This window comes from Varanus komodoensis, unplaced genomic scaffold (assembly GCF_004798865.1).
Source record: "Varanus komodoensis strain SLA01 unplaced genomic scaffold, ASM479886v1 scaffold3, whole genome shotgun sequence".
Classification (NCBI taxonomy): domain Eukaryota; kingdom Metazoa; phylum Chordata; class Lepidosauria; order Squamata; family Varanidae; genus Varanus; species Varanus komodoensis.
Window position 1 is genome coordinate 17,401,124 of NW_025335761.1, and position 12,251 is coordinate 17,413,374.

At 42.8% G+C, this 12,251-nt stretch overlaps 1 protein-coding gene across 6 annotated transcripts in view; it reads left to right on the top strand.

The window, feature by feature from the left end:
- RGS6 (regulator of G protein signaling 6) overlaps positions 1 to 12,251 on the top strand; it is a 257,675-nt gene that overhangs the window by 138,253 nt on the left and 107,171 nt on the right. For all 6 annotated transcript variants that reach the window (XR_006415338.1, XR_006415339.1, XM_044436436.1 and 3 more), the window contains exon 3: positions 10,141 to 10,240. Coding sequence is in view for 4 of the 6 variants with exons in the window: in XM_044436436.1 (XP_044292371.1) it covers positions 10,141 to 10,240 (100 nt within the window). In the remaining 2 variants the exon portion in view is untranslated. The remainder of the gene's footprint in view (positions 1 to 10,140; positions 10,241 to 12,251) is intronic.

Sequence of the window (12,251 nt, forward strand, 5' to 3'; positions counted from 1 at the left end):
ACTTTGAATGGTGGAAAGCTTTTAATAGCCTCATGATGGCAGTCAACAGATTCCACTATGGTAGAATGATGACTTCATCAGATCTCTTTTGAAGAGAGAATGAGTCCAGGTGGGTCCAATATGCTTGAAGGTTTGCATCATTACTTACTTTATTGTCCAATTTATGAAATTCTAAGAGCAGCATTGTTTACAGAGGTTGATACTTCACACAGTAGACCTGTCAGGGATTTGACTACTACTTATTGGGTTGCCTTCCCTTATATTTCACAAAAGGTGGACTATTTTGCTTTTAGAAGGTCAGTTTTAAGAAAGAAGATTGGTAGTGATGATAAATTGAATGTTTTAGGTGAATAACTCTGCTTGTTGGGATGTTGGTTTGGTATTTACCTTATTTTTGTAATATATATTGATTTTATTTGTTATTCTTTTTGTAATGGCTTCAGCAACACAAATATGTCCTCACTTACTATTCACAAACTCCTTATTCTCAACATGTCTGCCCTTGACAATTTGGCATTGTTGGGAATGAGAGGGGCAGTTGTTCTTGGCGTGTGCTGATCTGGGCTATGAGTCAGAGGAAGAAGAGGATGAGGTGAAGGGAAACTGGGAATTTGGAACTTTGGACTTGAGATGGGAGGAGCTTATCTCAAGGCCAGGTGCCAAGACAACCTCTGGGAATAATCAAGATGTAGAACTGCTTGGAGGAGGCATGGGAGAACAAGACAAAGCTAGTACTACTCTTGACTGTATGACATGGTATAGGTAGAGGAGGGATAGTCAACAAGAGGATTGGCATACAGACAAAAGGTGGGCTTGCTTTCAAAAGTATCCCCCCAGAAGGATGGGGCTCAGGCATATTCAAAAGGAGGGTTCCTGGAAGTACTTGCTGGACTGGGTTCAATGGACTGCCTTGTGCATGATCAGAGATTCACGGTGATTGAGTTCAGGGAGTATACTTTGGTGAATAGAGAGCTTTTGCAAAGGAATGGTCTGTTGGAGGGAAGCCTAGCTCACAACAGCCATGGTCAAAAGAGTCAAACATGTTTTATTAATTATATTATAAGGATGTCTGTCCCTGTTTCACTGCCCCAATATTAACAAAATTTTCAGACAAAAGCAATGAGCTTTACTCTTCCCTTCTTCCTTCGCATGGTGCCAAGGAGCTTACACTCGAGGTGGCAAAATCCTGCGCCCAGGCATGCTCCATTAAGAATGAGATGGTTTAACTGTATTACTAGCTGATACTAATAGCTTGTCATTGAAGTTAGCTGGGACTGATTTTGTTAAGGACACAACTTCATATTTTAACTTGAATTTGTGTATGTTAACTGATCTTATATCTTGTTTTTTATTGGCTGGTCTGTTACTGTAATTAAAATAAACATGCACACTGCCTCTGAAATTAATAAAACAAACAGGATACATTTTAATTCGTTTAAGCTTATACCTGGCAGAGTCTTTTCTGCTTACACGGTCTTGAATTCTGCACATGCACAATTTTGGTTTGGGCAGAGCACCACACAAATCACTATAAGTGTCTTTCTGATATTAGTGGGAATAACTGATGGTCCATATGGATGGGCATAGTGTACATGTTCTCCAGTGGTTATGAGAAATCAGATTAGGACTGCTCATGTGCTCTCTCCGCTTGTGAGCCTTGGTGATTGCTCTGACCCCTGTCTAAGGCAGCTAGAGCCACATCCCAGGTATATGCTGAACAGCTCATCTCTGAGCAGCTTTGGCCCACTTAGCTGCTAGTGTAATTCACAAGAGCTGAGCAGGGCTGTCAAGGACAAGGCATTTTGGAGGGCATGCATTCATAGGGTCACCATAAGTTGGAGAAAACTTGAGGGTTCATAACAACAGCTCCTGAAAGTGGATCATCTCTACAGCTCTTGTTTGCCGACACTCCTCTCTGCCCATTCTCTTTTCCAATTCTCTCTTTCTCTCTCTTTTTCTTTATGAAAGACATGTGGGTTTTCACTTTGCTATTGGCCAATGAATCGCATGCATGCAACACACAAATCATCAGTATGACCATGTCATGCTCATGCATAAGTTACATATGAGCTCCTACACTGACCTGCATGCCTCTCAGGTGTAAATTTTGCAATGCACCAAGTGACTGCTATAATTCCAATCAGGTTCATTTTAAATGTTTTGATTTAGATTTATAGAATGCATCACTAGATGGCTGTTTGTAACCCATTCACTCCACAGCAGCCCATTAATTTCGGAGCCATAGTTGCTGTTATAAAGGGCATCAATTTACAGTTATGACTTGATGTCTGCTTTAAGTGAATGAAAGACTTTGCTGGGGAGAGTGGAGAGCGTGTGGTTTGTACTTTCCCATATAACACTAATTTCCCCATTTCCTCCATGTTCTACTGTTTCAGTCATGGTTACATGAACTGACATAATATCAAGACCAGCCTATCTTTATGTTGGGATAATGACATAATATCCAAGAAAATGCATCTTTCTTGTTTCCAAGGCAACAGCTGCATCTAAACTTTGCTTTTACAGAAAGGCAGTAGATTTCTTAGTCCATTCTGCAGATCTATTGAGCATTTATCAAGGCAAAACGATTTTTCTTTTACACATTCATTTTGCAGTCTGTAAAATTCAGTGATGCTTCTTCTTTCATCTTGGGTGCCTGTGTGCTAATTCCTTTATTTATCTTTAAAAACTTGTCCTTGAACTGCTTCTAAAAGGGAGAAGACATTTCTATTCCACTGTTCAAACATAATTACTAGGGTTACTGGTCAAAGGAAGATCAATGAAAACTACCACTCAAGGAAGCTCAATGAAAACTCACTAACAGGATAATCCTATGGCCACAAAGAAGCATTTATATTGTTGTCAGCTAGGTGTTCTCTCCCCAGCAGGACAGACTCTCCAGCACTTCTTGTAAATGTCTTTATTCTTCATAGAAGTCTGAGCATACACAAGCGAAATGTTGAACCCTCTCTGCCCCCCCTTCACCCAAAGCTTTGCTTACGAACCCTTCTTTGGCTCTCTTGGGAAGGAGGGGCACTGTGAAACTGGGCATGCCTGAGTTTTTCACTCTGAGATCCCAGTTAGGCCACCCTGCGACTGGGACAACAGACTTTTGGGTCCACCTCCTCAGGAGGCTGGAGTTCACCACCCAAGAGACTCCCCATCTCCAACCTCCCCACCATGTTCTCACAGGCAGGCTGACTGGGCCCCTTGGCTGTCCTTGAAGTAATCTTGCCCTGAGCAGGGACAGATGGGTACAGAGAAACTGGGACTGCAGCTGGGGTTGTGTCTGTTACAACAAGCATTTCTTATCAGAGTCTGCCAGGGTCAGCCAGCTCCCCTTCATCCTTCTCATCATCAGAATCTGAGCTGACAGCCCTGCCAAAACAGTCAATGGCTACAGGATCTTTTCAGAGAGCCGGCTATGAGGTTGGAATAATGCCCCAACGTTGTAGCTGTGTCTGCAGACTTGGAGCCCCTTCCCCACCCAGGCACAGGGATCAGGTTTAGGGAGTGCTCCAGTGGGCAGTGAGAGGAGGTCACCAAATACGGTGATGTGTCAATTTCCTTCCTCCCACTCTGTGGTGCCCCAGCTAGACAGCCAAAATTGGTTGTGTAAGTATTTTTCCAAGGCAGGAAGGACAGAGATGCCCGTAATCTTCTAAGTTCGGAGGATTTCAGGCATCTGGGTTGACTTGTACTGCAGTGCTGGTAATCATCAGCGTCTGCATCATTAAAGTTAAAGATGGTCTAAAGCAGGGGTCTCAAACTTGCAGCCCGCGGGCCAATTGCCAGGATGGGTGGGGCACGGGGGAGGGGCCCTGCGGCCTTCAAAGTGCCGGCGGCGCCCGGGCCGGCCTCCGGGAGCGATGCGGGATGAGCGGCCCACCACCACCGCGGTGGAGGAATACTTGATGCGGCCCAGCCTCACCCAGACTCTACTTCCAGCGGCCCCCAGGTAAGTTGAGTTTGAGACCCCTGGTCTAAAGAGATACAAACTCTGGCTACTGGAGAAGATGAAAAGCACTAGGAATGTTGTACCCCATGCGGTGGGAATATGAAGGGATGCACAAGTTTTGGGGTGAAGTTTTCTAGGAAAGGTAGTAAAACATTGTTACATGCTGCAATGACTTATGACAACACTATCTATTTATTTCTATACCACTCAATAGCTGAATCTCTCTGGGCGGTTTACCACAATTTACCAAATACAAAAGGTACAATGGATTTATTTGTTTAGATTTTTTTTTTTACTCTTCAGCAGCCAAACAGCTCTCTGAAACAGTTTGCAATAAATTAAAACTACAAAAACCTATAGTCTCAACCCAAAAATGTACATATGAACCAACACAACATAACCCCAACGGTCAGCCTCTTGCATAATCAGGAGATAAACAGCAATCCAAGTTAAAATACCATATAAAACTTAATACATAGTTTAAAACTTAGTTATTAAAATATTGGAAAAATAAGGTTTTCTTGTGCTCAGAAGCATACAGACAGGCACTACAAGCAGGTTTGGGCCTTCTGGTTGCCACGTTTTGCACAAGCTGCATCTTCCAAACAGTCTTCAAGGGCATAAGTGTCCTTCAAAATGACTTGCATTGGATGGCCCTGCTCAGCTCTTATAAACTTAAGGCTGTGGCTTCCGTTATGGAACCAGTCCATCTCAAGAGTTAGTCCTCCTCTTCCTCCTCCTCTGACTTTCCCTAAACCCAGAAAGTGTGTTAGAACTCAGCTGACTCTGTTTATTACCCATAAAGATAATGAACCTAAATCCTACGTGAAAAGGAGAAGACAATATTTCTACTCGTGGTAGCATGGCAGATTATTATCAAAAAAAATAGACATCTCCGTGGGACCTTTTAACAAAAATGGGTCATCATAATGTATAGAGCATTGTACCAAAAATGTTAACTAAGGGAGAAACTCGAGGCATGTTTTGACAGAAAAAAAAAATATCAACAATTCCTGGCATGCCCCCAGCATGCCCTAAACATGTCTTGCACTGTTCCTTAAACTGCTTAAGACAGCGAGAAAGGTATACATGTCTAATAGTGTGGGACCACATTGTTAACTTGAGAAATACCATAGATAATACAAGGAACACATCCACTAATGGAAGAGAGCAGAGTTAGGCCCAGGCAGGCTATAAAAAAACAGTAGTTTTCTGTAGGGATGTGTCAAGCTGTCAAACTTGATCGAGTTCAGGTTCCCTAATTCTTCACTCATAGAGCCTGGTTTTGTGCAAACTATTTTTTCTGCAGATGAATTAATACATCTTGTTTTGTGCATCTTTCAAAATATGTACCTTTTAATGCACATTTTTCAAATGTATGAATTTTTGTAAGGTATGCACCGTTTCATTAAAGTGTTTTACACATATGAAAAAGACACATTTTTGCTTGTGCATTTTCAGAGAAACCTGCAAATTTGTTATTGGGCCCTATCATGATCATACTGTATATCAATTTCCCCCAAAGAAGTATGTGTAAGAAAGATCTTATTTTGCCACACACTCTTGCTTACACCGACCTGAATTCTGTGTTCCTCTTTTGTAAAGCATGAGTGCACTTTTAGGATCACAGGACAATCTTCTTTAATAGGAAGGGAAAATGATACAAGAAGGCAAGTTCTGAATTTCCAGTGGAGTAACCATATTAGGTATTCGTGGCAAAAACACTCCTGTAACACACTTTGGCATGTGACTACATGTGCAGATGACTTCTCAGGTGCAGAAATTGTCATCCTCCATTTGCACTCATAGAAACAGATGTGAAGATGGGGAGAGTGCAAAACGTAGGATTAAATAATAAAGAAATGCAATGTATAGTCTATGACCATTCAGTGAGAATGTACAGGTATGCAAAGCAAGCACAGTGATCAGCACAGCAATGAGTTGTAAGCATTTTAGGATTGGTAAGTACATAAACACTTGTAGTGGGAAAGGAAACCATTGTCCCCATTCAGGGCCAGAAGAACTTACTGCCACTACAGTAAATCACCTATTTGATATCAGACCCTTCCTTTGAAATTCCTCTGTCAAAGAAAGTATGCAAGAAAGATTATTTATGTTGGCTCAATTCTTCACTATGTGAGACAGCACTGAAAACATATAACTTGCTCCCCACATCTCAGGCTCAGCCACCATTATGGTGCATGATCAGCCACCAGCAGTAACTTAGAAGCATGTCCCTGTGGTTGTTGGAAGAGAGGGCACCATGAGAAGCAGTGCCAGAGGTGGGAGCATGACAGAGGTTGAGAGATTGCATGGAACAGCAGCAGCGCAAGAAATCACCCTTAAAATCTTGTGTTCGTTGTTGCAAATGCTCTTGAGAAGGACCCCCTTCCCTTATTGAAATTTAAAGCACCTACCTTGTTCCTTCAAAAGGAATGCTGGAATTCAGTTGGAGACTAAGTGCGTATGTATTTGTGTGTACATGTGTCATCCATATTTTTGCCTAATGGAATGTGTGAGGAAGTCAAGCTTGTTTGCAAGCATTAATGAATCAAGTTCTAACCTATCCCCCCTCATCTCTCTTGGCAGCCTGCCCCAACCCAGTGCTCTATGAGAGCCACTACACACACACACACACACACACACACACGTGCACAAAACCTCCTCCCAGCAATTGAGTAAATGCATTTTGATTTCAAGTCACCCAAGAGTAGTCAAGAAGTAAGGAGAACTCTCGGGCCTTCTAAAAGGCCCCTTGGCATCATTCCCTTGGTAGCAAGTGTGTTGTTCATAATGAACCTCCAAAGCTCTCTGGCTTCCAATGGCCACATTTGGCAGCTGTGCATCTAGTTCCTTTGCCTTCACAGCTTTTGCCATCCCAGAAAGAGGTTTGACACCCAACAGGAAATGAAAACTCAGCATCTTTCACATGAGGCATAATTGGGTGATATAGTGATAAGGTGATATAAATGCATGTGTGAAACAGACCACGGGGTTTGGTTTGAAACGGGATAATGTATTGGACTTGGATGGAGGCTGTCTGAAAATACCAATAAAGTGGTCAACCAACACAATTTCACTGGGTGGCATTGATGGAAAGATTAAGAACTTGACATTCAATATTTTTCTGAGGATAATTGCTACAGTGATTGTAAAGCTCCACACATACGAAAAAGCATGGCAGATGTTGCCTGAGGACTGCGGAGCTGAGCTGAGAAAATTGTGTTCTGGCCTCTGCCACCAGCCACAAGACCAAGGGCCACTGGGCAAAAGACCTTCATGGCAAAGGGGAGGCCAGTCTGACTCCTTCCATCAGCTGGAGAGGGAGCTGCTCTGAAGTTTGCGTTTGCCTTTTGCATGGTGACCCTCAAGGCACAGGTGGCCTTATCCCTTAATCTCAGTACAACACTTAGTGATATTTTTATAATGTGCCTAAAATGTTCTAAGAATAATTCTGATGTACCTGGTTCTGTGTATATACAAAGGAACAACACTGGGCTGTTATGTAACCTCGTAAGATTCCAGCTGCAGTTGCTGACAGTAATAAGGCTGGCACATGATGTACAGTGTAGCTTTGAAATAATGAATCATCATCACCCACATGTCTCCGGAGACACTTTTTGGAGCAGAGCGATGCCACTGTTTCAATTCTAAGCTTACTAGAAGGTAGTGGTAAAAAGGGATTGTGAGAAGTGACTCATGTGCTAGTGACTGAGAACTGACAATGGAAACTCCCAGCAAAGCACTGAATTAGGTTTTCCAATTAGAAGGTTTGGTGAGGGATGCCTTCTCCAAATGGAATTCGCTTCCATAAGATGTATTGATGGCCACCAAACTGGATGGCTTTAAAAGGGGATTGGACACATTAAGGGAAGACTGACTGTGACTATTAGTCCTACTGGCTGTATGATACCTTCAGTATCATCAGAATGTCTGTGTATACCAGTTGCTGGGGAGCATGGGAAAGAGTGTGCCGTTATGCACAAATCCTACTTGTGAGTTTCCCATGGAGAGTAGGTTGGCTACCATGCGAACAGACTGCTGGACTAGATAACCTTTGGTCTAATCCAGACTTCCCCAACCTTGTGCCTTCCCAACACGTTTGGACTGCAACACCCAGAATTCCCATTTCATGGCCCTGCTGGATGGGAATTCTGGGAGTTGTAGTCCAAATGTCTCTGAAGGCCACCAGGTTGGGGAACGCTGGTCTAATCCATTATACTGCTCTTTGTTCTTAGGTTCTTAACTCCATCAACTCTGGCCAGCATGGGCCATATTGACTGGGGTTGATTGGAGTTGGAGTCCAACATGTCTGGAGAACACCAGGTTGAGGAAGCTGTTTTGGGATATTTTCTCAGTAAAGCAGAGCATTTGCTATGAATACAGAAGATGAAATCATTATTCTGAAAGCGGATCCAATGCAGATTTGCATTCAGGTATAAGAAAATATATGCAAGTGTATGTTGTTTTCAAGGGTATCCCACCTCTAAACAAATGTTAACTCTTGTTTTATAAATTGCATCACTGACAGTAGCCAGAAAAAAGAAAAAGCTGGTTTAACTTTTTGATGTAGATTGGAAGACGGAATGAATACAGAGCTCGTGTAATCCAGTGTACTAGTAAGCTTAAACACTCCTCATTTGTAGGCTAAATGAATTGTCTGTCTGGAAAAATTCTTTGTGGAACACATGTGTTCCAGGCAGATGAGCCTTGAAATGTCTGGGATGAATTCAAGCAGGCTGATCTTGGGTAGGCAGACTTCTATGAATTCTGAGAAGCTTTATTATTCACATGGAGATGTGTTTGTAAGTGAGCATGGTAAATTGCTCTTGTAAGCTTGGGAGTTGCTAGGGTGTTTTCCATAGCAGCTGCAATGATTCCTGTCTCTGAAGCCGTAGCCGTGCCTACAGCTTTGGCAGTGGGAATCTATACTATCCAATTACTACTCAAACAATCCTAGAATTTCTCTGTGATAGATGTACTAATTACTATCACAGTAGGAAAGTAGTAAGTATGTATTAACTCATGATAGTTCTTCTATTTCTGTTTGGATGTAATACTGTGTTTGTACATGTAACACATCCAGTGTTAATTATCATGGACGTAATAATAATACTTCATTAACTTGTGGATTTATTAAGCAAAGTAATGAAGAACTTTGCTTCATTGAGGGATGAGGGAAGGGTTATATATTTGAGGAATGAGAAGCGTAAGAGTTTTCAATGGCTGTGAATGAGTAGAAGAGGAAACCATTGGCAGAAGACTTCTAAAAATTATATTGCATGAAAAAAAAAGAATCAGCAGTAATGTCTGATAGTCTGCCTTTGGGGTTAGTTTTCTTCTCTTCCTCTGAATTACCATATAGGACCCAACCCTTGAAACTGAAAACAGCCAAGCAAAAATGGGTGCAGGGCTCATCTTATACTCCAGGTTCAAAAAATGTCCTGTACCATAGTTAGTCTTCTGTATCAGGTCGTGAGCCTTGCTTGCCAGTACATGCATGCCCTCGCCAGGGGACAGAGCACCATTCCGAGCTGGCCATATTTATCACTCTATGGACCAGGTTCTGGAAACGGAAAGGAATGGGTGGACTGAGCTGGGTGCAGGGAGGCTCCAGGACCTGGAATTTCAAATGTTTACATTTTGTAATAAAAGATAACAAAGAACAAAAAGTAAATTGGTTTCTCCATCATGGCAGCTGACTCTGGTTCCTAGCTGATTCATACACTGAAAGCAGCAACTTGTTATTCATATAATCATAAATGACTAACCATAATGTTTAGATATATGTGTATTATATTTCCAAAATCAAACACAATGCTGTATAATTCAGAAACCTGCACTGGATTAAACAGAAGTTGATTCAGTACTAATATTTATTTACTTCTGACATAGATTTCTTTCCCACCATCTTAGTTTATTTGCTTTTATGTAATCAAGATAGGCTCACACAAAATATTGGTTATTAATTAGTTTGGTGATGAAATGAGAGCAGAATCTATAGGGCTTGGCCTAGTCTTCCTTTCACTCCTACTTCCCTCTCCTATCCTGCTTGTAACACATAAGAAGTTGCTTAACTGTAACTGCGAATAGAACTTTACTGTATTGCTTTGTTCTAACCCTCCATAGACAATCAGTTGGTTCTCAAGAGTAACTTTGCATTGTTATCTCTTCTTTGCCAGATAGAAGATATCATTACAAGAATGCAGGATGATAAAGCAGGTGGTGTACCCATCCGAACTGTCAAGAGTTTCCTGTCAAAAATCCCCAGTGTCGTCACAGGTATCTATGCATGGCCTTTCCTTTTGGTTGAAGTCGTAATGATGTGCCACTGCCACCATGCACCAGTACCAGTTGTTTCTCTAAGTCCGTTAAGATCTGGACTGGAAGTCCTTCTTTGGAGCCCTCTTTAAAGAGATTAGGAGAGTGGCTACCTGGAGAAGGGCCTTCTTCCCAGTGGCACCCCAGCTGTGGAACATGTTCCCCAGAGAGGTGCGCTCCCCAGCTGCCTTTTTTTTTTATTTTTTTTGGCACCAGGCCAAAACCTTTTTATTTTCTCATTATTTTAAGATTCAATTTTTATTTTAGTTGGACTTCTATTGTAGATATTATGCTGTGCCTTTGTTGTTGGACTATCCCAACACCTTTATGTATGGGACGGGGTATAAAAATGTCTTCTGTTTGTCCATTGTGCAAACTCTGGGGGCAGATGTCTGGGGAAACCTACAAGCCATCCCATGGACTCCCCCTAACTTCAGCCAAATCATGCATAGGGAGCCCAGACAGCAAAGGGTCTATTTCAAATGCACTAGAAATGGATGGCCAGTCTGTATGAAGCCACCAGAAATGTCTGTCCCATCAGATGGACCTGCATGACCAGGTAGGCTGGTAAGGGAGAAGACTCTCTGTCAAATACCTGGTCCCAAGTTGTTTAGGGCATCATATTAAATATGACCTGATGATAAACAGGCAGCCAGTGCAGTTCACTCAATAGAAGTAAAGGGGCAGCTTATGACAACAGCTAAACCACTGCCTTCTGCAGTAAGTGCAGCTGCCAGAACAGCCTTAAGGGTAGCCTTACATTGAGTGCATTGCAGTAACCCAGCCCTGCGCTTACTCCTGTGGCCAAGCAGGGAAAGCAGTGGTGGCATGCCAGTTGAAGCTGCCATGGCCATCTGGTCCTGCAGCAGCAAGGCAAGATCCAGGAGTACCCCCCCCCCCATTATGGACTTGATCATTCCAAGGAAGTGTGACCATCTAGAACAGGCAATATTCCTGTCTCCTGGAATTGAGAACTGTTCACCCACAATGTCTCCCTCTTGCCAGGATTCAGTTTACTGGCCCTCATCCAGCCTGTCACTGAGTCTTGGCATTGATTCTGGATTTTCACAGCCTCACATGATTCGTATATCACAGGGAAATAGTACTGTGTGTCATTAGCATACTGGTGGCATTTTGCTCCAGATACTCTAAGGACCAATCTCAGCCACTTTGTGGAACACTGGGAATGAAAGGGTATCGTGAAGAACCTCATTGCTCAGTTACCAAAGGGCTAAGGAATAGTCACCTAGTGTTACTTTCTGAAATCATCCCCGAGGAAGAACCAGAACTGTGTTTTCCAGAGCTCATGGAGCTGATCCAGGAGGGTATATAGTTAATAGGATGCAAATCCAATGAGAGATCTAGAAGAATTAATTAGATCACACACCTCTTGTCCCTCTTTTGATGAAGGTCATCCATCAGTCCTGTAATATGTCTAGATAACAATCATCCCACAGGAGTGCTTACAGTTGCTCTACTATGACCCACACATGTATTCCCCAACAATTCAATATTCACAGCTGACCCCTACACTATTTCTCACTAACCAGGAAAAGAAGGGATCTGTATGAACTCTACTAGAGATCGTGCCAGCCACCGAAGTCATCTCTGTGTGCCAGAAATCAGCCAGAGATTTGACAGAACTGCCAGCCATATCAGACAGAACTGAGAACCATCTGACTGAGAACCATCTAGATGCATTAGCCTCTGAGGATAGACCATCTTAATAGTCCTTGCAGAAAGCATAGACTTACTGTAACCAAGCTATCCCAGGCTAGAGAGGGGAGTAGCTGGGCCACCCACAAGAGATCTATGCTAGTGAGGCCCCTGAACCTCCAAGCGACAACCCTGCGCCCTCAGTGGGAGTGCAACTCCACCCAGAACAGGTTGAGCACCCCCTGCAGGTGAAGGGACCTCCCACCAACAGCATCTCAGTCTGGTCTAGATTGAGCTGCAGTGTGTCTGCTCAGAA